General features: G+C 42.5%; 2 protein-coding genes across 10 annotated transcripts in view; both read left to right on the top strand.

Moving 5' to 3' along the window:
- Nucleotides 1-16,918, top strand: part of LOC136676233 (WD repeat and FYVE domain-containing protein 3) — a 100,256-nt gene extending 83,338 nt beyond the window's left edge. For 5 of the 8 annotated variants that reach the window (XM_066653084.1, XM_066653085.1, XM_066653082.1 and 2 more), the window contains 23 exons: nucleotides 852-1,020; nucleotides 1,524-1,684; nucleotides 1,946-2,094; nucleotides 2,285-2,405; nucleotides 2,564-2,649; nucleotides 2,745-2,825; nucleotides 2,918-2,972; nucleotides 3,308-3,427; nucleotides 3,564-3,681; nucleotides 4,512-4,618; nucleotides 5,398-5,551; nucleotides 5,747-5,838; nucleotides 6,277-6,489; nucleotides 6,781-6,928; nucleotides 7,257-7,411; nucleotides 8,638-8,796; nucleotides 9,192-9,371; nucleotides 10,671-10,853; nucleotides 11,150-11,246; nucleotides 11,363-11,731; nucleotides 12,263-12,377; nucleotides 13,443-13,640; nucleotides 13,833-16,918. In XM_066653084.1, the coding sequence (XP_066509181.1) occupies nucleotides 852-1,020; nucleotides 1,524-1,684; nucleotides 1,946-2,094; nucleotides 2,285-2,405; nucleotides 2,564-2,649; nucleotides 2,745-2,825; nucleotides 2,918-2,972; nucleotides 3,308-3,427; nucleotides 3,564-3,681; nucleotides 4,512-4,618; nucleotides 5,398-5,551; nucleotides 5,747-5,838; nucleotides 6,277-6,489; nucleotides 6,781-6,928; nucleotides 7,257-7,411; nucleotides 8,638-8,796; nucleotides 9,192-9,371; nucleotides 10,671-10,853; nucleotides 11,150-11,246; nucleotides 11,363-11,731; nucleotides 12,263-12,377; nucleotides 13,443-13,640; nucleotides 13,833-13,953 (3,351 nt within the window). In that variant the 3' untranslated portion in view covers nucleotides 13,954-16,918. The remainder of the gene's footprint in view (nucleotides 1-851; nucleotides 1,021-1,523; nucleotides 1,685-1,945; nucleotides 2,095-2,284; nucleotides 2,406-2,563; nucleotides 2,650-2,744; nucleotides 2,826-2,917; nucleotides 2,973-3,307; nucleotides 3,428-3,563; nucleotides 3,682-4,511; nucleotides 4,619-5,397; nucleotides 5,552-5,746; nucleotides 5,839-6,276; nucleotides 6,490-6,780; nucleotides 6,929-7,256; nucleotides 7,412-8,637; nucleotides 8,797-9,191; nucleotides 9,372-10,670; nucleotides 10,854-11,149; nucleotides 11,247-11,362; nucleotides 11,732-12,262; nucleotides 12,378-13,442; nucleotides 13,641-13,832) is intronic. The other 3 variants (XM_066653086.1, XM_066653080.1, XR_010796266.1) reach the window with 2 other exon arrangements.
- A 1,573-nt stretch (nucleotides 16,919-18,491) lies between these two features.
- LOC136676236 (phosphatidate cytidylyltransferase 1-like) overlaps nucleotides 18,492-24,504 on the top strand; it is a 41,702-nt gene continuing 35,689 nt past the window's right edge. For both annotated transcript variants that reach the window (XM_066653090.1, XM_066653089.1), the window contains exon 1: nucleotides 18,492-18,814. In XM_066653090.1, the coding sequence (XP_066509187.1) occupies nucleotides 18,740-18,814 (75 nt within the window). In that variant the 5' untranslated portion in view covers nucleotides 18,492-18,739. The remainder of the gene's footprint in view (nucleotides 18,815-24,504) is intronic.

Raw genomic sequence — 24,504 nt, 5'->3', positions numbered from 1 at the left:
GTTCATTTCAGCTTTCAGCGTTTTTAAATGTCTTCCCAAGGATCGCTACTACATCACTGTTGAGACCACAGTCCCAGCCCTTTAGTCCCATGTCAAGTGTTAGCTAAACCATCATTCATGCTTGAAGACTTGACCTAAAGTCTGTGACAGATTTCAGTGCGAACAGGCTGTTAATCTGCAGTGAATGGCCTCATTTGCTCAAATTATTAAGGCTTTCTACATGTCAGTGAAGCAGAAACTCCAGTGGGGAAGAGTTTTAAAATACCTTCTTTTTATTCCTCATTTACCTTACACCCTCTCCCTCCTGTCAGTATCTTCCACCAGTGCCCCTTCTTGGGGCAACAAGCCACGTCCCAATCCAGGTATAAGATGGCTTTGCTTTACTTACACAAGCACTTGCCTGATGCTGAAGAATGGCTATGGACTTGTGCTAACTCACAGCCAAAAAAAGTTACTCAAGTTTATCCGGGTGCTGTTCCACTGCCTGTTGTTACTACATGGTCTGTAATCCAGTGTTCTCTCTCAGTGGTCTGATAAGTTGCACGGCATATTAAACAGTTGCCATGGAGTGTTTACTTGCAACATTTCATTCCGAAGCCTGATACACTGTTCTGAACAACTCTCTTACTGCTTATTAACTGCTCAACTGCAAGCTCTTCTGAGTGTTTCTGTTGTTATTCTAATTGTTTCCAAACAGTGGTCAGTGTTGAGCATTTTAATACTGAGTGATTTAATAAAACAAATAGCGATAACTGTCATTTTTAACTTGTAGGCACCACCCTACTGCCTTCCTCCTAGATTATATATTTACCTGACTTGTGAGGTTTTTTCTGTCTTACTCTTCTACTTAGAAGCCTTTGCGTTATCGGCGAGCCATCAGTTACGACAGTAAGGAGTACTACATGCGTCTACTGTCTGGAAATCCGGGTATGTACCAACACTCCATTCAGCAAAGTACAGAGGGAGAGACCACCCAACAGGAGCCTGAGCACGGGGAGGACACAATCGCAAGGGTCAAAGGTGAGGATCAGTGTCTTTTAAAATGTTTTGCAGATATTCTTTACTGAAAGTGAATAATGTGTCATTGAAACCCAGTTATGTTCTTCAATGTGCCGTAAATATTCATTCAAACAACTATTTTAACGCAGTTCAAATGTTGTGATTGGCACCCCCCTTTGGGCTAAAGATATTTTTGAGGAGATTAGCTGTACGATTATCCACTTGCATGAGAAATGGATAAGTAAAAGAAAGGAAGTGTGAAGGAGGGAAAAGACTTTTTATAACTGTACTTACACATTTTTAAAGATGAAGAAAAAACGAGACTCAACCACGCAAGGAATGATAGAGTGGCGAATTGGTTGCCATTAAATAAACATAGTACTATAAGCTTTCATCTTTGAGAGGTTTGAGCTCAACTCACTCTTCAGATCTGAAAAATCCAAAGGTGTTTTTTCCCCATTCTTTCACTGTGAGAAGACTCTGGGTTTGAAAGGTCTGGATTAACTGTGTATTTGCTTGTGCAGGTCTTGTGAAAGCGCCTCTGAAGCGCTCACGTTCCACAGCTGACGGAGGCGATGAGGACAATCAGGAGCAGTTACAGGAGCTGCTCGAATCTGGAGCCATGGATGAGGAGCAGAAAACCGACAACACGACCCTTCTCCGCCTGCTGGAGGAGGGAGAGAAGGTCTGTCCTGCGTCTGAACATAAATCCTAAACTGTCAGCCTCAGTCACAAGCCTGTAATCGCCTGAAAAACACACCACCTTAATAGTTTGTTTGGATCCACAGATATGAAATCCACGTCTGTCTGTAATAGTGTGACACAGCAGTTTTGTGACACACTCATTTTGGTTTTTAATTGGTTGCAAGCATCAAATTCAAAATGTGTGTGTGTGTGTGTGTGTGTATATATATATTAAACCACTTCTTGCATTGTGTGCATCTAGATTCAGCACATGTACCGGTGTGCCCGTGTGCAAGGGCTGGACACCAGTGAGGGGCTGCTTCTTTTTGGAAAAGAACACTTTTACGTGATCGACGGCTTCACCATGACAGTCACCAGAGAAATCAGGGACATCGAGACACTTCCCGCCAAGTGAGAATTTAACCTTATACTGCTTTGTTTATTATTAGCATAGCCTCACATTAATAATAACTTTAGTGTCGTTCTGAACTAGAGCTACAAGGGTAAGTCCCAAAGGAACCGAATCATAAGTCGAACTGTAGCATATCTGCTAAAAATCGTCGTCGAATGTAGTGCTGACTAATATTTCTGACTGCCCTAGCATGCATGAGCCAATTATCCCCAGAGGAGCTCGACAAAGCCAGAGTCAGCTGAAGAGGACTTGCAGTATCTTCGCGTATGAGGACATCAAAGAGGTGCACAAGCGCCGCTACCTGCTGCAGGTGAGGAGTTTTAGCTGCGGTTTTTAGTCCCATTCACGCTACTAAGCTAACAGTTAGCTGATGCCTAATTGAATTCTTTAATAGAAATCTCCAGGCAGTTTCAGTGTTTAATCATGGCGTTAAACATTTTCTCTTTCCTCTTGATTTCCATGTTGTAGCCAATGGCAGTGGAGGTGTTTTCAGGCGATGGGCGGAACTATCTCTTGGCTTTCCAGAAGGGAGTTAGGAACAAAGTCTATCAGAGGTAAAAATGTGTGAAGGAACTGTTGCTGTTGACTTCCTACGACTGGCCTGTTCGATCTGGCAGATCTTGATGTACCTTGACTGTTCTATTTGAAGGTTCCTGGCAGTTGTTCCCTCGCTCGCAGATAGCTCAGAATCAGTCTCAGGACAGCGGCCTAACACCAGCGTAGAGCAAGGGTACATCCCCCACATTCCACACCGATAAATAATTCAACGCCATGACTTTGCATGACTCACTGAATTGCTTCAATTATTCTCTTCTTCTCTAGGTCTGGCCTTCTCAGCACTTTGGTTGGAGAGAAGTCTGTAACACAACGATGGGAGGTAAAAGGGATATAAATCAATATATAGTTTAGCAGCGATGTGTCTGAATTTTCAAATACTTCCATTGATGGGAAAAGTGAGAAACATGTTTTCTGTGATTTCAAATGCTGTTTGTTTTGGAGCATCATTATTAGTAGGACACTAACTGGAAACTCACAAAACTAAAGACATAATTCTACGTCTAAATTATACATCTGACATATCTTGGTTCATGAACTGCGTTTAGAGTAAGGGTATTTTTTTCTGAATTTGATTTCACTTTTACTTGTTTGAACTACAGTAAACTAAGCATTGTTTGAAGCTGTTTTCTCAACTGAACATTCCTGTGTATTCAGAGAGGGGAGATTAGCAACTTCCAGTATTTAATGCACCTGAACACGCTGGCCGGCAGGTCTTACAACGACTTAATGCAGTACCCCGTCTTCCCCTGGATCCTTGCAGACTACGACTCTGAGGTATTGTTCGGTCCACAGAGGTGTCTACTGAGACAAAGCAATAACAAACATATGAAAGTTAGTCTGCACATGTTGATTACGTGTTAAGTAGAAAATACCTGTGGGTAGAATGTAATCGTCTTTGATGAATCCTCAGGAGCTGGATCTAAACAATCCAAAGACATTCCGTAACCTGTCCAAGCCCATGGGCGCTCAGACCGATGACCGACTGATCCAATACAAAAAGAGATTTAAAGACTGGGAGGATCCCAATGGTAGGTGCATATCTGACGTACGCGGTTATGTGGAATGTACACCAAACGTAAATGAAGCTATCGTCTGTTGTGTTTCTGGCAGGACTTTATCTTACTGTCCCTCACTGTCTCTTTGTGTCCCTCACTGTCCCTCACTGTCTCTTACTGTGCCTCACTGTCCCTCACTGTCTCTTAGTGGCCCTCACTGTCCCTCACTGTCTCTTACTGTGCCTCACTGTCCCTCACTGTCTCTTTGTGTCCCTCACTGTCCCTCACTGTCTCTTACTGTGCCTCACTGTCCCTCACTGTCCCTCACTGTCTCTTAGTGGCCCTCACTGTCCCTCACTGTCTCTTACTGTCTATTAGTGTCCCTCACTGTCTCTTACTGTCCCTCACTGTCTTAGTGTCTCTCCATGTCCCTCACTGTCTCTTAGTGGCCCTCACTGTCCCTCACTGTCTCTTACTGTCTATTAGTGTCCCTCCATGTCCCTCACTGTCTCTTACTGTCCCTCACTGTCTCTTAGTGTCTCTCCATGTCCCTCACTGTCTCTTTGTGTCCCTCACTGTCCCTCACTGTCTCTTAGTGGCCCTCCATGTCCCTCACTTTATCTTCTGTTTCAGCTTTACCAATTTTTCTTGATTAATTACAGCTTCACGACAGTTTGTTGTGGTTTTAACAGTTCTGCGACTACTAAATAGGTCAATAATACGTTTTTCACAGTACTGTGAATAGTGCACTGATTAAAATGGAGACATGACTGTGTTGAAAGAGGGGGAAAAAAATCAGAAATACTTTTGGTGCAAATGGCTGTCTCTCAGTAATTCTTTTGTACGCTGTATAATTTTTTAAGGTGAAACCCCAGCATATCACTATGGAACACACTACTCCTCCGCTATGATTGTGGCCTCCTACTTAGTGAGAATGGAGCCCTTTACTCAGATCTTCCTCAGGCTACAGGTGAGTGGTGCTGTGCATTAAGCCCAGAGAGCATTAGTGACATCAGTTGCTCATTTTGGATGATTAATACAAAACACACTCCCAAGTCGTCTCAGAGACTTCTAATGGAGCTCCTTCACTGTAGAGAACGCAGTTATACTGCTCCACAACTGGAGGACTTTAGGAGCCAATGCTTGGCTTTGGTCTTGGGGACCTTGTGGTCATGCAACTGCTTCACAAAATCCTTTTTTTTGGCAGTGCTTTTATGTGCACATTCAGAAAGGTGCCTGCATATGTTTGGACACTATTTCCCTCTTATAATAAGTGAATATTAATTGTGTGTTGGATTTAGTCAGAGGACAGATGGGAAGGGACATCAGAGGACGTCAGAGTTTAGGCAGTAGTGCATAGTTTAGCCGTTTATATATTTAAACTGACTATTGCAGTTCTATTACTATTCATCATTACCCAGTGTAGTCTGTAAAAACTTTCCATAAACTGCCCTCGTTATCCAAACTCAAGTTCTTCTCCACAGTGCTTCATGAACAAGTTCGAGACCACCTGCCTGTGCCATAATGGTGCGTTCCTTTCGCTCAGGAAATATTTGCATTTGCACTGGGAGAAAAACAGCGTTTCTATTTCCTAATGTAAACAACCATAAGTCAGGATGCCTTCAGGCTCTCTGACAGATTTTTGCAGAGAGGGAAGCCTGCATGTGGGCCTTATCAACAGCGACTTGTCTCTGGTAGAGGATGAAGCATTGAGTTTGTTTGTGAAGGCTGTCATCTGCCTGACCGCAGGGGGGCCACTTTGATCTAGCCGACCGGATGTTCCACAGCGTGCGAGAAGCCTGGCTCTCGGCCTCCAAGCACAACATGGCCGATGTCAAGGAGCTCATCCCAGAGTTCTTCTACCTCCCGGAGTTCCTGCTCAACTCCAACAACTTCGACTTAGGTGAGGAAAGCCTTAGTCATTTATCAAAGTTCCTCCTCCGACAAGAGTTTGTATAAACCAGGAATTTAGGATTTCTTCCTGTGGCAGTGCTTCTTAAATGGCCTCAAAAAGAATGAATGGCAGGAAGAAGGAGGTCTTACTGTCAAAGTTCCTCTTTCAACACAAAAGTTAATGTAAACCTGTTGATAATTGCAGGAAGTAAACAGAACGGTACTAAGCTCGGAGACGTGATCCTGCCTCCCTGGGCCAAAGGAGATCCAAGAGAGTTCATCAGGGTCCACAGACAGGTGAGAACCTTCGCAGTGCTTACACACAGTGACTTTAAACATATGCACCATTTGCACCATGCTCAAAGTTTGCATTTTAAATCAAAACTGATAAAACTGACGCTCCACTGACGGAATAGAGCCTCTGTCATTGATACCCCTGGCTCAGCACTGCAGAAACTGCACTATGTAACATTTGGTGGAGTGCAGGAAAACACCTCCCCCTTCCCATGGATTTCAGGACAGTGCTGTAAAAGTATTTTAAACGATAGTTCAACTAAAATGAGCCGATACTGATTTAAATGCCATGTTTTATTTTCCTATAGAGGAAGTGTTAATTCCACAGATTGCTTTACAACACATATCTCCCAGATCTCCCCTTCCCCCCTCTAACAGACTCTGAGCAGCAGATAAAGGCAAAGCTGTGTTTGAAAATGTCTTTCCACTGTGTATTGTCAGGCGCTGGAATGTGACTATGTCAGTGCCCACCTACACGAATGGATCGACCTCATCTTCGGCTTCAAACAGCAAGGCCCTCCGGCCGTAGAGGCTGTCAATGTGTTCCACCACCTTTTCTACGAGGGTCAGGTGGACATTTACAACATCAACGATCCTTTGAAAGAAACGGCCACCATTGGCTTCATCAACAACTTTGGCCAGATCCCCAAACAGGTGCTCGATTATATGGATTTGCTCACAGTAGAAGTCCTGCTTGATCGTGTGTTTTATGAATGTACAGTAAATTGGTTGGTAATCATTTCTGAGATAATAACACAGACGTCTGCAATATGCAGCTTGGCTTTCTGACAAATTACAGGGTGCTTTGAGCATCCTGAACAACCACAGTTGTATATTATCTTTACATTATTTGTCAACACTTTATCGACAGATGTTTTATGGAAATAGTGTTGTCTTGCATTGTTATGCCTTCATTAATTTCTGCATGTGTTTATTACATTGCAGCTGTTTAAGAAGCCCCACCCTCCAAAGCGGGTGCGCAGTAAGTTGAATGGAGAGATCCCCAGCATGCCAGCCTCCATTAGCTCCAATACGGATAAAATCTTCTTCCACCATTTGGACAACCTGCGCCCATCTCTCGCTCCTGTTAAAGGTATTTTGGGATGGACTTAGACAGAGATAAAACTTCTTAAACGTCTTCTAAATGTCAGTACTTTTGACAGGGTATTTGTTCAGCGTGTTTTAATGTTACGTCAAACCCCACACAGCTGCCTAAGCTTTTCTAAACTGTCTTTTCCCCCAACTTGTCTGTCCATTGAGTAGGGTTCAGTTGGTGTTATTTCTTTACGCCGTTTTATTCAAGGCTTTGAAATGTGACTGAATTGCTCTGACTGAGAGCAATAGAATTCGATCCTGGTAGAAGCAGCAGCATTTCAATGAGCTGTCATTGTGTGTGTGTGTGTGTCTGTGTGTCTTTGCAGAGCTGAAGGAGCCAGTGGGTCAGATAGTGTGCACTGATAAGGGCATTTTAGCCGTGGAGCAGAACAAAGTGCTAGTGCCTCCTGCCTGGAATAAGACCTTTGCCTGGGGCTATGCAGACCTCAGCTGCAGACTGGCTAACTACGAATCTGACAAGGTCAGGATACAGACTGCTGTGTGTGGAGAACTATCAAATAAAAGTGATTTTACCACAGTTAAAGGGGTGTTATTGACACCTAGCTGAAAACCCCTTAAAGCAGAATTTCATCTCATTTTTCATCTCATATTTTGCCTAATAACATATAGTTCAGATGCAAACAAGTTATTCAAAATGGTGTGGTATGAAACATATCCTAGGTTCAGTCTCAGACATGTTCATAGTGTTGGTGCTGGAGACCAAATGTCTGATGTGTTAAACACCTATTAAATCAACACTAGGGTGACCAGACGTCCTCTTTTACCCGGACGTCCTCTTTTTTAGACTTAAAAAAATGTCCGGGCGGAATTTCACAAACGTCCAGGATGTTGTTTTTCTAGAGCTTACGTAGAACTTCGAGAAGCGTTGCGTTCACAAACTAGTCCCGCCCTCCCCTACTCCGATTGGTTCGCTTGAGTGAGAAGGGGGCGTGGTGAAGTAGCCTAATATCTTCTGATTGGACGGTCTGAGTGTAGAGCTACCGTTATTGGTCGATAACCTTCTCTGTAAACATTTAATTGGTCAGTCTGCACGTCAGTAGTCCTTGTTTACGTCAGGCAAAGCTCATGTACCTACCCTCATCTTGAGCAGCTACACCGAAACGTAAATGTAAGTTCTCGAATGAATTAAAAAAGAAATTCCCATGTTTTTCTGTAGGAAATAAAGGTGTAAAGGACCTAAAAGCACATATAGGTTCAGCTAAGAATACAACGGCAGCGAGGGGCGAGAGCTCATTCCCCCCCACACCCCCGGAGACGTGTCCTGTTTGTCACCATCTCAGATCTGGTCACCCTACCATCAACACACAAGGATGATATTGTTACATGTTTACGCACAAATAGTACCCTAAGAAAATACATTTTTTAAACTTCGCTTGCAATAGTAAGTGTTTAACCTGTTTATTTTAATACACTTTGCTTTATATAATAACGTATGGCCCTGATATGATCAAATGTAGATATGTAAATGTTAGCAGCACTTTCCTTCCCCAAACAACAGGCCTTGGTTTGAGTAGTGTCCACGTTCTAGAGACTATTATACACCAGAGCTAACAGCCCTCTGGTGGCCATATGTAGTTCAGCATTTTATTTTTATTTTTGGAGTCATGTTATGAATAGTTCATGCAGTTGTTGATTTAGTAGTGTTTGTGTTCTTTGTTGTATAACAGGAACTTTCTCTTTCTGCAGGCTGTTATCGTGTATGAATGTTTGTCCGAATGGGGTCAGATCCTGTGTGCTATCTGTCCTAACCCCAAACTGGTCATTACTGGAGGCACCAGCACAGCTATCTGTGTGTGGGAAACAAGTACTTCTAAAGAGAAGGCCAAGACCCTCACACTTAAACAGGTAAAAAATAATAAGCAGTCACTGATTATATTCAAATTACGTGAAGCACCATTGGAATTTATGATAATTATTTAGTTATAGCTTCCAAATTAATGTTGGTCTTTCATATATCGACCCAGGAGCCAATACATACACTATGTGGCCAAAGTTAGTGGCTCATCCAACCATTCAAGAGTCTGTCGCTCCTAAGCTAAAGTTACATTGTGGTGATATTTGGCGTGTAGCTGACAGCATCAGAACAAAGCGGCGCTTGCACTGTTGAACGTGTCCACAGTGCGTGCAGTTTTCAGAGGGGGGAACATAAATAAATAGAGTATACACTCTGTTTTAAATAATTTCTCAGTCAATATTTTACTCCTTCCCTGTGAAATGTTTTTTCTCTGACCTGCTTATAGGCTTTACTCGGCCACACTGACGCAGTGACATGTTTGACGGCGTCCTCCGCTTACCACATCGTTGTCAGTGGCTCTCGGGACCGTACGTGCATCATCTGGGACCTGAACAAACTATCATTTGTCACACAGCTGAGAGGCCACCGAGCTCCCGTCTCAGCGCTCTGCATCAATGAGCTTACTGTAAGTCTGACGCTCCCTTCACTCTGTAGACACTGATTACTGTTGCAGTGGAATAAGAAGAAATGGGAATCAAATTCATTTAAGCAAGTGAAACTAATGTGAGTGATTTTCTAGGAAAAAGCAAAGGTTTTGTATGTTCTGTATTCTTTGCTTTGATAAATTGAGATGTTTCAGGTGAGTTTTCAAAGTTTCCACTGAAAAAAGATGGTTTACAGAAACACAAAGTTTTAAAAGGCTAAGCACCACTTAATGGACCTCCATGACTATTTCACATTATTGTAGTTACTGACATATATAAGTATGAATTAAAATGAAAATAGCAGCTTAATTTGCTTTAAAACTGACATTATTAAATTGACGGAAAAACCCGAGCTCGCTACGGAAATTCTTGAACGCGACCGTGACGTCACTGGTGGACAACAGCTGAACAACGCCGAAGTAAAACAACGTTATGACTGACTGTTATGACAGTATCTCGCTAGCTAAATAACCAACACTATTCATGACAATAGCCTAGCAATAAGCTAAACTCAAATTTAGAGGTACCGTTATTCTTGTAAATGTGATCGAAGTCGAACTCGAATTCATCCGACACTATAAACCTCCGTAATGCAGCTACGTAGCCGAGTATAATCTGAGCCACCGAGTTTAGCAAGTCAAGCTAACGTTAACTAACACCAACTAAAACAGGCGAAGTGAGTGTCCTTACCCTGTTTACCTCCATGTTACAGAGGCTCTTGAACACCTTTCGTTGGTGTCCTTACATGCCCATATTGTTGGAAAAGCGCCAGTGAAATGAGCTACAGATAACGGAGTGAGCGGATGGTCCTTTCCAAAGTGCCCGTTTAAAGTTGACAAATTTAGTCCATTTTCTGGATATTTTGGGATCTTTGGGCCATTTGTGCACAGATGTCCCACTGTACATTGAATGATTGCAGCCAAAAACAACACACCTTTTCCTCATTTTGCATTAAATTAAGTGCAACTTCTAGAGTTGTTGTCCACCATCTACGTCACAGGCAAGACGCCTATTAGAGTTTCCCAACACTGTTGGGAGGCGGGGGGAAGAACCAACGGTCTTTTAAACCTTATTCCTTGAATTAGTAAGAAATAACATGTTTTCTGACTATCAATAAACACAAGTTAGGAACTCAAACTCCACTGTATTTATTTGTTTCACACTTTCATATCGCTGGTGCTTAGCCAGCGTGCTTAGCCAACATTTTATTTTAATTAATTCACCTCTGAAGATGGATTTAAAAATGCGTTGAAAGATGCCTTGCTTTCTTTATTACACAGGGAGACATAGTGTCCAGTGCTGGCACACACATACATGTTTGGAGCATTAACGGGAACCCCATCGCCAGTGCCAACACGTTCACTGGCCGCAGTCAGCAGATCTTGTGCTGTTGCGTGTCTGAGATGAACGAGTGGGACACGCAGAATGTTATTGTGACGGGACACTCGGACGGCGTTGTCAGGGTAACCAGCCATCCCTTATTTCGGTTTATTTAATGTTCTGCTTTTAACTTTTATTAATTGTGAAGCAGCTGGTAAATCAATCACACAGTCACTTTCCTCCATTCACTTGCTCAAATGCACATTCTCACACTAACTCACTCACTCACTCACTTGTGTTCAGCAACATGTTCCATAATAAACACTGCGAGACTGATATTGCATGTCATTGTTAAAATGGGATGTTTGGGTTGTTTGTAAGGGTGTAGAATAGACATAAAGCCAACTTGGCAGCTTCATTGAAAGAGTTTTTCTTGTAGTTTTGGAGAATGGAGTTCCTACAAGTTCCCGAAACCCCAGCACCAGAACCACTGGAGCCTCCAGATATACCAGACTGCTGCGGAGAGGAAAAAATGGGTAAAACACCCCCAATATGTCAATAATTACCAAGTGATTGCTGTGATTATAAAATGGCTCACGATTCCTTCTTTGATTACAATCCCTTCCCCTTTTTTATTGAATAAATCTTGCAGATGGCCGTGAAGCTCCAGATGAGGACAGCAGTGAATCAGAGGGTGAGGAGACGAGTCTGAGTCAAGAGCCCAAACCCCGTAGTTCCGGTAGCCAGCCCGGCAGCGCCATCCACAGGCCAAAACCCCGCCCCGGAGCCTCGTGGTCAGTGGACAGCAGCTCGGACGACTCTCGCCGCTGGTCAGACACGCTCAGCATCGACGAGAAGGACGGCTTTGTGTTTGTGAATTACTCAGAAGGACAGGGAAGACCAGGAACAGCCCCGCATGGCAACCCACACCCACCACACTCGGCACCTCCTCACGGAGCCGTCCCTCAGCCTCTGCAGCCCAGCTCCATGGAGGCTCGACCTTACAGCCGGCTCCGAGCAGGTACTACAGGGTTTTTAAGTATGTTACGTTGCTCTTTGGCTCTGTCATATTTGGTTTTAAGATCAGTCCAAACACAGGGCAGAGGTGAATTTTAATCAATAATTCATCATGTAAAATTCTTTAATTTACACTCTTCCTTGATAAAATTTCTGTATGATTAGCGTTTTTCATTCTAGGCTTGTTCATTCAGGGACTGCTACACAAGGGGGTGCTGTTGTGCTTCACATGACCAAGGCTTTGCATTCCTTGCATGTTTTGCCTCTTCCCTCAGTGACTTTATATATATATATATATATATATATATATATATATATATATATATATATATATATATATATATATATATATATATATATAATACGGCAACAAGCTAACTAAGTTTAATTTAGTACCTTTTCCCCCATGGAGGTTAGAACGTTGCCAGAGGCTCACCTCTGAGCTGTGTGTGAGTGGCTGGCAGTTCTGGGAGTGTGTGTGTGAGAGCGGTTGGCAGTTCTGAGCACTGAGTTGGTGTTGCTCTCTGTCCCTGAGCAGGTTACAGATGGGAGAGACAGCTGGTGTTCCGGAGCAAACTCACCATGCACACCGCCTTCGACCGCAAAGACAACGCTCAGCCAGCAGAAATCACAGCACTCGCCATCTCAAAGTAAGTGTGTGTGTGTGTGTGTGTTCTCGCTTATGTATTGGAATGGAGACCTGAGGGAGTGGGAGATATTCCAATTATCATTAGGAATATCTCAGTCCATTTTTTTTGCCTTAAATCCCATGTGAATTGTTTTGAGTCGGCTGTATATAATACAATTATGACTTTAACCTGGTGTGGCTGCTGTGACCACACACACAGAGATAAACTATTTGTTAATGATTTTTAATTGGTTTATCATTTCTTTAGGATTATTAACAGCTGTGTTTGGACACATTTATGTATCTTCTTCCCTTGTCTTTAAATATACGTTATATACGTCTTTTAACAAATAAACCCCAGAATTTCTGTGTGTTGTTGTATAGAGTGAGAAGTTCTCCACTATAACCAGATTTTTTTAAATTTTACAGTAAAATACTGGCAGCAGAGTTCCCAGGCATTTACTGTATTTTTACAGGAACACTACTGTATTTCAAATTTACAGCATATTACTGTAATTGAATAATACAATCATTTACTGTAAATACTGTGATTTAGAGTAAAATATTGGCAGCAGAGTTCCCAGGCATTTACCGTATTTTTACAGGAACACTACTGTATTTCAAATTTACAGCATATTACTGTAATTGAATAATACAATAATTTACTGTAAATACTGCGATTTACAGTAAAATACTGGCAGCAGAGTTCCCAGCCATTTACCGTATTTTTACAGGAACTCTACTGTATTTCAAATTTACAGCATATTACTGTAATTGAGTAATACAATAATTTACTATAAATGCACTGGACTGTGGCTCTTGCAGAGAGAACTGAGCACCCGTGGTAGATCTTTTTACCCTGTAAATCTATGCAGTGATAGAGTTTGGATTAGAATCATAATCAGTGGAGCTCAGATCTGTCTGGATTTTTTTGTCTTTATGCATTAACACCACACACAAAGCTCAATAAGAAGTTCAGCTATGAATTATGACCGTTTGAGATGGCCATCTGTGGTGAAGGAAGCAGTGTTACCCACTCACTTCAACCACACAACCTCTTCTCTTCTGCCATCTCTTCTCTGTTTAGGGACCACAGTAAGATTCTGGTGGGTGACGGACGTGGCCGTGTGTTCAGCTGGTCGGTCAGTGAGCAGCCCGGGCGCTCCGCTGCTGACCACTGGGTGAAGGATGAGCAGGTGGACAGCTGTTCCGGGTGCGCCGTGAGATTCTCGCTCACAGAGAGGCGCCATCACTGCAGGAACTGTGGACAGCTCTTCTGCCAGAAGTAAGAACTTGGGAGACGCTGCTAATTCTCTCTCTCTCTCTCTCTCTCTCTCTCTCTCTCTCTCTCTCTCTCTCTTCTTCTCTTGAGGCTGATCTAGTTAAAATGTTACAGACAATTGTTTGAATTGGAAAACATTGGAAACTCCTGCATTGCGTCAGCGCTGTGATGTAACCCCTCCCTCTGGTCTCGTAGGTGCAGTCGCTTCCAGTCAGAGATCAAGCGCCTGAAGATCTCCTCTCCCGTCCGAGTGTGTCAGAACTGTTACTACAACCTGCAGCACGAGCGGGCCTCAGAGGAAGGTTCCAGAAACTAGACCTCGGTTCACTCCCTCACTCTCTCTCTCACCCTCACCACATTCCCCCACCTTTCACTACCACCCCATGCAAGAGACCCCTGTTCATAAAGCACTGACGTAAAACTAAAATGTCCGTTGTTTCGTGGATGGAGGTGGAGCGTATACCGGCGAGTAACGGGAGATGAGTTACGTCTGTTTGACTTTTCACTTTAGCTTTCTTTCATGTTCCACGCGGTCATGTCGACGTGAGCATTTTCCATGAACTTTTAGATTTTAGGAACGCGGAAACCCTCCTTCATGAAATGTGTTTATAGTGTAAATAATTACAATGGCCTTTTTAACTAGCGCAGGAAGAAGAGAAGTCATAATTAAGAGATAAAGAAAACAAGACATTGCCTGTAACATAGCATTATAACGTACCACTCCTGACTTAACGAAAGAAAGAAAGAAAGAAAGAAAGAAAGAAACAAACAAACAAACAAACAAACAAACAAACAAACAAAAAAAGTGGTTGTGTGTAGTCAATGTCACTAGTCACAGCATCCCAGCGGGTATAATATCGGGGACTATGAATGTTAATAATAAATGTTTGTGGGTCAAAATTATTACAGTGTCTAGTTATGCAAATATTTAACTATTTTGTTTACAGTGTATTAATATTGACGTGTTGCCCACAGTATCAGATCCCCTCTATTTGCCAGTAGCTGATATATCTTTTGGTTTTAAGTTTTGTTGCCAAACTGCCTTGGTGTAAAATTTATAATTGTATTTATAAACAATAGAAATCTTTATTATGAATTTACCGTATTTAACATTCGCCACTTATATTTCGACCTAATCTCATTTCACATCATATCAGGGTTTTTAAAGGAACCAGAGGTTAGATTTTGTTGAGCGTTTCAGACGTTGAGAACGGTCCTGAAATATTGTTACGTGTCCAATGAGCTGACAGCTTTCTGACTGAGTGAATAATGCGTGTAGTAGCTGTGGTGATCTGTAAATTCAGGCTAACAAGGGACTTAATTTGTCTGTTCACTACTAGCTTTAAAAATTTCTCACTAACACTAACCACTGTTTTTCTTTTAGAAACTTTCTGAGAGGCCGTTGTGTGGTCTTCTGTTTAAACTCGAGTAGAGAATAATCAGACGTGTGTAGAATGTGTGAATTGTACACTTCCTGATGCAGTCATGTTTCTGGGGGTCTTTCCTGTCTATTTAAAGTTAACAGTCTGCCACTTGTGTTCCAGGTAGTCACCACCTTCAGAGTTCTATGACCGGCCAGATGTATTTTTGTTAGTGGAGGGAAGGGGAACCGCGTTTGAACTAATGCTGCCTTCCAGTCCTTTTGGAAATATCATATTTATGAGATGAGTGTACGTAAAAGCCACCACATCGTAATTATTAGTCGGATAGCTATAACGTCCATGTTTGGGACGTGTCAAACAAGGAATGTTGTTTTTTTTAATTACACAATAGCCACAAATGAATACTGCAGCCTAAAAAGGTTTTTAAGGGCATATACACTCTCATACATGTTAAGGAAAATTATATAAGCTTATGCAATATTATGATTCTAACTGGATAAAAACACTCATCTGATTTTATCGCATTACCGTACAATACTCTTACCTTCTCCTTATTTACAGAAGACAAGTGAGCAACACTGCGTCCTACTTGTTTCTGCCAAAAATCACTTCAACACAACCTCAAACCTTGAGAGTAGCAGATTCAGAGAACTTGATAACAGCATAAACACCGCAGGAAGAGTTAGATTTCCAGGTGGTGAGTTTGTGGCCAGTGCTGTATAGAAATGCACAACCAAGTCTATAACGCAGGATCCGGTGTTTGATTCGGCGAGAAAGGGATTTTATGTTTTAAGAATGTAGTTGAACAACTGGAATCACTGAAAGGAGAAGTATGACCTTTTATTTTATTCTTTTATCCCTGTTGTCTTCTGTCAGTGGTACTGTGGGCAACACTGCATTGAAAGTGCTGCTTTGATCATTAGGAAGAACCATTCTTTCCTTTTTTATTTTTTAAACTAACATTAAACACATAAATCACTTTAATGGATGAAATGCTACACACGCAGTAGTCTATTATTCACCGTCTTCATACATTTCACCATGGATTGCCATACAGCCTGATATGCACCCGTTCTGATTATGGTTGTTATTATTATTATAGACTTATGTACTGTAAATTAGCGTGCAATCATAACATCAAAGCTGTCGGGGTTCACAAAGGCCAGGGGGTCAGCCCCACATTCTTTTCGCACCTTCACGTGTACAAACAGGAAAAAAGATCATGGTTTTATCCGAGGCGTTTATATGTTGCGGGCTATCGTTTTAAACGGGGTGCGTTCCTTTACAGCGAGACGAACTGTACAAAGTATTTATGCAATTATAATGTTTCCTTTTTTATGATTGATTATTGTACTTTTTTCAGCAAGTTGGGTTACTTGTCGCATGTCTAACACTGCTGACTTTCTGTGTCAGTGCATTGTACATGTTTTGACATTTATTATTGTTTCTTTTTTCTTTTTCTTTTTCTTTTTTTTGCTCCTCATTTCTATGGCATTATTGACTGAGTTCTGCCCAGAGAGTTGTGTACAGAGTTGCCACGTATGCAGATGGTGTGCCCAGAAACCTCCGGGTCGACTTTTTGTACTCCTACGTATGAAAATTCAAGGACTGATCAAGAAAAAAACAAACAAAAGGATTCAAAAAACAAACAAACAAAAGGATTCTCTTTTTTTTGGTGGTCTTGTGTTAGACTGCATTGCTACAGTATCTGGTGTGCAATCTGTGATAGCTGAATGTTCATTGTGCATTTGTGTTTAAGTACAACAACATGCCCTCCTCCTCCTCCTTGTAGAGTAACCCCTGAAATGTACTGTTACTATAATGCAATAGATTCTGGTACTCATATTTTTAATTTAATTTCAATTAAATCCTTGCTGTTTACCACCAGCATCGTCCACTTTTCCACTGTGTTTCTATGAAATATAATTGTCTTTACTTATTTTTCAATGCTGTATACAGTGTATTACGCCTCCTCTTTACAGACACTGTGCTTCGTAAAGCCTGAGCATGCTGATACAACGGTGTGGTGGACTGTGGATACTGTAGGAAGGCTGCATTTACAACATTGTTTTACCATTTACATTAACTGCATTATTCAAAAGTGGTGTATACTGCGTTCAATACTAATGCATTCTACTGATTTAATTAAGATTACTAATTTTTAATTTAGGGCGGCATGGTGGCGCAGCAGGTAGTGTCGCAGTCACACAGCTCCAGGGACCTGGAGGTTGTGGGTTCGAGTCCCGCTCCGGGTGACTGTCTGTGAGGAGTGTGGTGTGTTCTCCCTGTGTCTGCGTGGGTTTCCTCTGGGTGACTGTCTGTGAGGAGTGTGGTGTGTTCTCCCTGTGTCTGTGTGGGTTTCCTCTGGGTGACTGTCTGTGAGGAGTGTGGTGTGTTCTCCCTGTCTGCGTGGGTTTCCTCCGGGTGCTCTGGTTTCCTCCCACAGTTCAAAAACACACATTGGTAGGTGGATTGGCGACTCAAAAGTGTCCGTAGGTGTGTGTGCGAGTGAATGTCTATCACCCTGTGAAGGACTGGCGCCCCCTCCTGGGTGTATTCCTGCCTTGTGCCCAATAATTCCAGGTAGGCTCTGGATCCACCGCGACCCTGAACTGGATAAGGGTTACAGATAATGAATGAATGAATTTTTAATTTAATTAATTAAAGATTTTTGTTTAATAAATATAACATGGCACATTTTTTTAAATAATAAAATTAACAGAAAGAATAAGCATTCAACTAGAAAGAATAAAAATTAATGATCTGACATGATTATGCCAGACCACTCGGAGACAGGAGTGGTGGATTTTCAAAAATGTTCTCTCCACTCTGCAGCAACAATAGTTCCTTTCTCTGAATTTTCCGGTCAGTTTCTAATTTGACCTGGTTCACAGTAGATCTGTACTTTCAGGAGAAGTGCAAATTCCTCAAACTCATGCTTGATGGTGTATTCTGCAGGTGCATTTTGTTCCAGATACAGTGAGAACACAACAAAATGACTGTGTGTGATCCCAAACCCAGGACCTCAGGGCTCTGGAGCTGTGGGGCACTGACGCTACCTGTGCCACTGTACCACCCATGAACACACTGCTGTTGAAAAATAAACAAAACCTTTAGCAGGAAAATTATACAGAATAGATATGCTTTATTTTCATATTTACGTGATACATACTGTATTTATGTAGCCTGTGTATTTATAAATGCTGATATACATTTATCTGTTTCTTTTTTAAACTTTATTAACATATTTACACTTAATACTTATTTTAATGTAGGATTACTTATGAATTTTAATGTAAGCTGTTTAATGATAACTCTCATCAGTCTAGTGTATAGCTTTGGGAAAATATTCTCGTCGTTTGTAATCAATCGGAGTCGACTCTGTGAATCAACGAGGAGTTTTAATAGAATAAAAAAAAGCGAATCGACTCTGAATCATAGGGAGTCGACTCTGAATCAGAGAGAGGTTGGGACTGTGTGACTGTCCAACGAACACAGCGCAGTCCAGCACTCGGCAAACAGACGTTACACCTGCGGACAGGAAACAAATGCGCGCACTTTATCCCCGGGACTGGCGCCGAGAGCGTTCAAACACGATTCCAGGAGGCTCCCGTAAAACCGGCTGTCCGCTGAGTGTCCGTTAGACGGGGTGGACACTCGCTTTAAACGCCGTGTTTTTACTCCTCTCTATGCCTGTGTGAGCGGAGCGTACGGGAGAATATGACGGAGCTGAGGAGACGAGGCGCTGGGGCAGGAGGCGGGGAACCGGAGAGCGCGGACAACATCAGCGACAAGGCAAGGCTAACCTTAATTCAGCCTGAATTACCGGGGCTGAAGTTGAATTATATCTTCCACCTTAAATAGCGCCTGCACTAAGCGACAGCTAAGACTTCATTACCTTTGAAAAGGCTGTTAATATTTACATTGTAAAAGGATATTAAGAGACTGGAGCTGCGTTCTGGGGAATTTTCCGTCCCACCTTAAATGGTGCAGCGGTTCCGCTGTATAACGATAAGTTACAGTTAAGGTGGAATGGAATATTACAACAAAGCCAAACCCAGCTTTATCAGCTTAGATTTAAAATGAATATGTACGCACGTATTTGTTACTATTTCAGTTTAAGACGCGTTGTCAGAATATGATAGTACAACATTTAAGGTGGAACGGAAAACTGAAACAAGCTGGCGAATAAGGATCCGGCTTAAGCTGTGTACGTTAAGTCAAACTGGATTTGGTCTCCAGTGGCCTAATAGCTAAGCCTGCTTAAGTAGACTAGGCTTAAAACGATAAACAACAACAACAAACACACTAAATTAATGAAGAACTATAGTGATAGGTAAAAACTGGTAAGATGGAGTTACCCTGGAGCTTTAACTCACTATTCACTGAGCAGAGACAGTAGAAACCTGTGTTAGACTCAGTCTGTAATTTTATATCGACTTCACTTGGGGTGGCTCACCACACTCAATGCCAAGAGGGGTATTAAAAAGCCCTCACCCCCAACCGAAGGTTTTTTTTTACCCTGTTAAAGGCTAAAGACCAGCTCTATGAAAGTGTCAAACAAATAAATACAGTGGAATTTGAGTTCCTAACTTGTGTTTATTGATAGTCAGAAAACATGTTATTTCTTACTAATTCGAGGAATAAGGTTTAAAAGACCGTTGCCCCCCCCCCCCCCCCCCCGTACGTAGCTGCATTACGGAGGTTTATAGTGTCGGATGAATTCGAGTTCGACTTCGATCACATTTACAAGAATAACGGTACCTCTAAATTTGAGTTTAGCTTATTGCTAGGCTATTGTCATGAATAATGTTGGTTATTTAGCTAGATACTGTCATAACAGTCAGTCATAACGGTGTTTTACCGCGGCGTTGTTCAGCTGTTGTCCACCAGTGACGTTACGGTTGCGTTAAAGAATTTCCATAGCGAGCTCGGGTTTTTCGTCAATTTAATAAAATTGTCAGTTTTGTCAACTTAATCAGCAAATTAAGCTGCTATTTTCATTTTAATTCATACTTATATATGTCAGTAACTACAATAATGTGGAATATTATTAATAAGTGGTGCTTAGCCTTTAATGTGTCAGTGTGGTGTTTTGTATGTGCTAGACATATCTTGAGCAATGTAAGTGGGCTTTGAAGACTTTTGTACCAAAGACATTCTCAAACAGTTGGATTCAGACAATCAAAGTTTCTGACCTCACAAGGCTAAGGAACCAATCCCGTCAGGACTTTTATGTCGCAAGCTAATGGTGGAGATGTGGTTGGACAAAGCACTAACTGCATATTCATGTATCTTCAGGCAAGGAATAACATCTAAACCACTCTTAAAACTATAAGGGTTATTTTATATCTCAGAAAAAAAGCTTCTACACATGTCTTTCTGAACAGGGATGAGTTTTTAGGGGTTTAATCAAAGCCCCCACCATTGGACTGTGGAGCACTGGAACTGTGTTTTCTAGCGAGTTGATGGAATCAGTAATCAATGCATATTTCAACAATGAACCATTTCGCATCACTCCACTGCTGAAAGAAAGTTTAAAGGCTCTTCTTCTTTGGGGTCCATCAGTTAAATCATTGTGAGCAAAGCAGACAAAGTTCGATGGACAACTAAACAGAATGATATTAATCATAGACACAGAGCTAATAACTGTCTAACAATACCTTATCTAAGTATGAGCAGCCTCCAACAGAGTTTTACTTCACTACATGACATTGAGTTATTTTATATTTGAAAGTGTCACAGCAGGTAGTGTCGCAGTCGCACAGCTCCAAGGACCTGGAGGTTGTGGGTTCGTGTCCTGCTCCGGGTGACTGTCTGTGAGGAGTGTGGTGTGTTCTCCCTGTGTCTGCGTGGGTTTCCTCCTGGTGACTGTCTGTGAGGAGTGTGGTGTGTTCTCTCTGTGTCTGCGTGGGTTTCCTCCGGGTGACTGTCTGTGAGGAGTGTGGTGTGTTCTCTCTGTGTCTGCGTGGGTTTCCTCCGGGTGACTGTCTGTGAGGAGTTTGGTGTGCTCTCTTTGGTGTTGTTATTCCGAGCAGTGAATGTAGAGCACCATTCAGTCTTTTAGTTTTAGCTGGGGTCAGGTTCACATCAGTGGTTGGCTGATTGGTCTAAATCTGTTTTAGAAGCTGAATGTCTCCATTAATATCTGTGTAATAGCCTACGTCTCTGTAGGTCATTATTTTATTATACATCAGGAATTAAGCAGGATGTCATTACACTTTCTAGGATGAAACTGCCTAAAGCAGTGTTTATAACAACCTTTATAAAGGTTAATATAGGTTTCTTCAAGTTGTCATAAATGCCTTATGTAGGTTTACAATGTCCTTCAGTAAAATGCCACCAAAATCTGTATTAATTGTTGCAGTATTAAATTGTATTATCGTAGATATTTTAGGGTCAAGAACAGTCCTTAGATGGTTACTGACCTTAAAATAGCAGCAAAGCGTGTCCTAAAACAAGCCAGTGACTTTGAATACTGGGCTTCACACAGACAGTATTTCTCAAGATCTGTATCGCTGGGTGAGACACTGCTCTGTTGCTGAGGTCATCCCGAGATTTGGTCATAAATAGGCTAGCTCAAACACGTCGTTATAAATAAGTAACCGCAAACAACTGTGGGAGAGTCGTTGCGTTTCTCTGGGACAGTTTAGATACATTTGAATAAAATGCTTGTTTCAGTAAAGTCATTTATTTGCATGAAGGCCTAAAGGCTTTTATAAAGTCTAGTATAACTAGCCCACACAGAAAGCACAGCCAAACACTTTAACAGTGATGTTCTGGGTAGTCACATGTCTGAGCATATGTCTGTGGGTTACAGACAGGGTCTATTGAAAGAGATCTACATTGACCAGATACGCTTTTAGAGCTGTTTTTCCATGACACTAACCGCAGAGTAGAGAGTGCTTTATCCTGTTTACATCTACTTACATCCTAATAGTTTGTGTTTTGTTATTGGCTAATATTGAAGGTGATGTTTTTTTAGCAGCTAGGATTAAATATAAAGGCATGTTTACTCCAAAACATTGAATATCTAGCAGTTTTACTGTTTAAATAAATTTGTTTTTATATCCAGTACAGTTCACAAGTGAACACTATTCTGGGTCTTAATTAAACACCTCTGACCTGCTTTGGGTGGCACGGTGGCACAGCAGGTAGGTGTCGCAGTCACACAGCTGGACCTGAAGGTTGTGGGTTCGATTCCCGCTCCGAGTGAGGAGTGTGGTGCGTTCTCCCCGTGTCTGCGTGGGTTTCCTCCGGGTGACTGTCTGTGAGGAGTGTGGTGCGTTCTCCCCGTGTCTGCGTGGGTTTCCTCCGGGTGACTGTCTGTGAGGAGTGTGGTGTGTTCTCTTTGTGTCTGCGTGGGTTTCCTCCGGGTGACTGTCTGTGAGGAGTGTGGTGTGTTCTCCCTGTGTCTGCGTGGGTTTCCTCTGGGTGACTGTCTGTGAGGAGTGTGGTGTGTTCTCTTTGTGTCTGCGTGGGTTTCCTCCGGGTGACTGTCTGTGAGGAGTGTGGTGTGTTCTCTTTGTGTCCGCGTGGGTTTCCTCCGGGTGACTGTCTGTGAGGAGTGTGGTGTGTTCTCTCTGTGTCCGTGTGGGTTTCCTCCGGGTGACTGTCTGTGAGGAGTGTGGTGTGTTCTCCCTGTGTCTGCGTGGGTTTTCTCCGGGTGACTGTCTGTGAGGAGTGTGGTGCGTTCTCTCTGTGTCCGCGTGGGTTTCCTCCGGGTGACTGTCTGTGAGGAGTGTGGTGTGTTCTCCCTGTGTCTGCGTGGGTTTCCTCCGGGTGACTGTCTGTGAGGAGTGTGGTGTGTTCTCTTTGTGTCTGCGTGGGTTTCCTCCGGGTGACTGTCTGTGAGGAGTGTGGTGTGTTCTCTTTGTGTCCGCGTGGGTTTCCTCCGGGTGACTGTCTGTGAGGAGTGTGGTGTGTTCTCTCTGTGTCCGTGTGGGTTTCCTCCGGGTTACTGTCTGTGAGGAGTGTGGTGTGTTCTCCCTGTGTCTGTGTGGGTTTCCTCCGGGTGACTGTCTGTGAGGAGTGTGGTGTGTTCTCTTTGTGTCCGCGTGGGTTTCCTCTGGGTGACTGTCTGTGAGGAGTGTGGTGTGTTCTCCCTGTGTCTGCGTGGGTTTCCTCCGGGTGACTGTCTGTGAGGAGTGTGGTGCGTTCTCTCTGTCCGTGTGGTAGGTGGATTGGCGACTCAAATGTGTCCGTAGGTGTGAGTGTGTGAGTGAATGTGTGTGTGTGTGTGTGTCTGTGTCACTCTGTCAAGGACTGAACCCCCCCAGGGTGTGTTCCTGCCTTGCGCCCAATGATTCCAGGTAGGCTCTGGACCCACCTGAACTGGGTAAGGGTTACAGAAAATAAATGAATGCATAAATGAATGACCTGCTTTGGTCAAAATACCACAAGACAAACACCACAAGAGAGCTCAACCCCTCAGAACGACCATTTTTTGAGCCTTTTCCTTTAAATGATAATGAGCCACTCGCTGTTCACCCTGTCCCGAGTGCATGCTCTGGTTTTCGCTCAGTTCTCTTTTCATTTGTTTTTGTTTTCACTGTTTTTTCTCAGTATTCTTCTGTCTCTGTACTTGTGTTTGTTTTAAAATGTTTAACATCTTTAGCACTCACTTATCCTATTATTATTATTTTTGCCTTTTATATCTAAACATATCATCTTCAGCCTCGTCTTCCGTTAGCAGTATCCCACTCAGTCTTTTTTCCTCGTCTCTGTAGACGGAGCTGGGGGATGCCATTCACATGTCTCTTCTGTGTTGGTAAAATCGAACTGAGCTCAGTCTTTTCAGTCCATTTTTCTGTAGTGGGATACTTTTTCCTTTAGCTCTTATTCGCACAACCTGAAACAGCAGGCTGTCTCTGCTGAGCCTCTGAAGCAGTGGAGCATTAGTGAACGGCTCTCTGCTCAGTTTACCGCCTCAGCTGCTTGTCTCGGCTCAGAGTGGCATGATGACCTCCTCATAGTGACCACGCACAGACACTAGGCAAGCCTATTGTTGGATATCTCTATCAGACACTGAAAGGGCTTTCTGTTCCATATTACAGCAGTCACACCTTCCTTTTATTGGCTTTGTCAAATTATAAAGCATAACTGGTGCTTGTGTTTCTGGCTGAAAAAGTGTTATACAAATATCATGTTTTGATTTAGTAGTCTTCTGTTTTGTTTTTGTTACAGTGTAGAGCAGAGGTAATTAATTAAACGGAATTAGTCTTGTAGTTATAAAAACATTTTATTTAGTTAACAACTGAATGTCAAATCATGTTACATTTCGATTACATTTCAATATATTTTAACAAGACATAAATATTAGAAAAAAGAAATTCCTGCTCCGGGTGACTGTCTGTGAGGAGTGTGGTGTGTTCTCCCTGTGTCTGCGTGGATTTCCTCCGAGTGACTGTCTGTGAGGAGTGTGGTGTGTTCTCCCTGTGTCTGCGTGGGTTTCCTCCGGATGACTGTCTGTGAGGAGTGTGGTG

The sequence above is a fragment of the Hoplias malabaricus genome, chromosome X2 (assembly GCF_029633855.1).
Source record: "Hoplias malabaricus isolate fHopMal1 chromosome X2, fHopMal1.hap1, whole genome shotgun sequence".
NCBI classification, from domain to species: domain Eukaryota; kingdom Metazoa; phylum Chordata; class Actinopteri; order Characiformes; family Erythrinidae; genus Hoplias; species Hoplias malabaricus.
The sequence above is the reverse complement of the archived record's forward strand: the minus strand, read 5'-3'. Positions and strand labels throughout refer to the sequence as shown.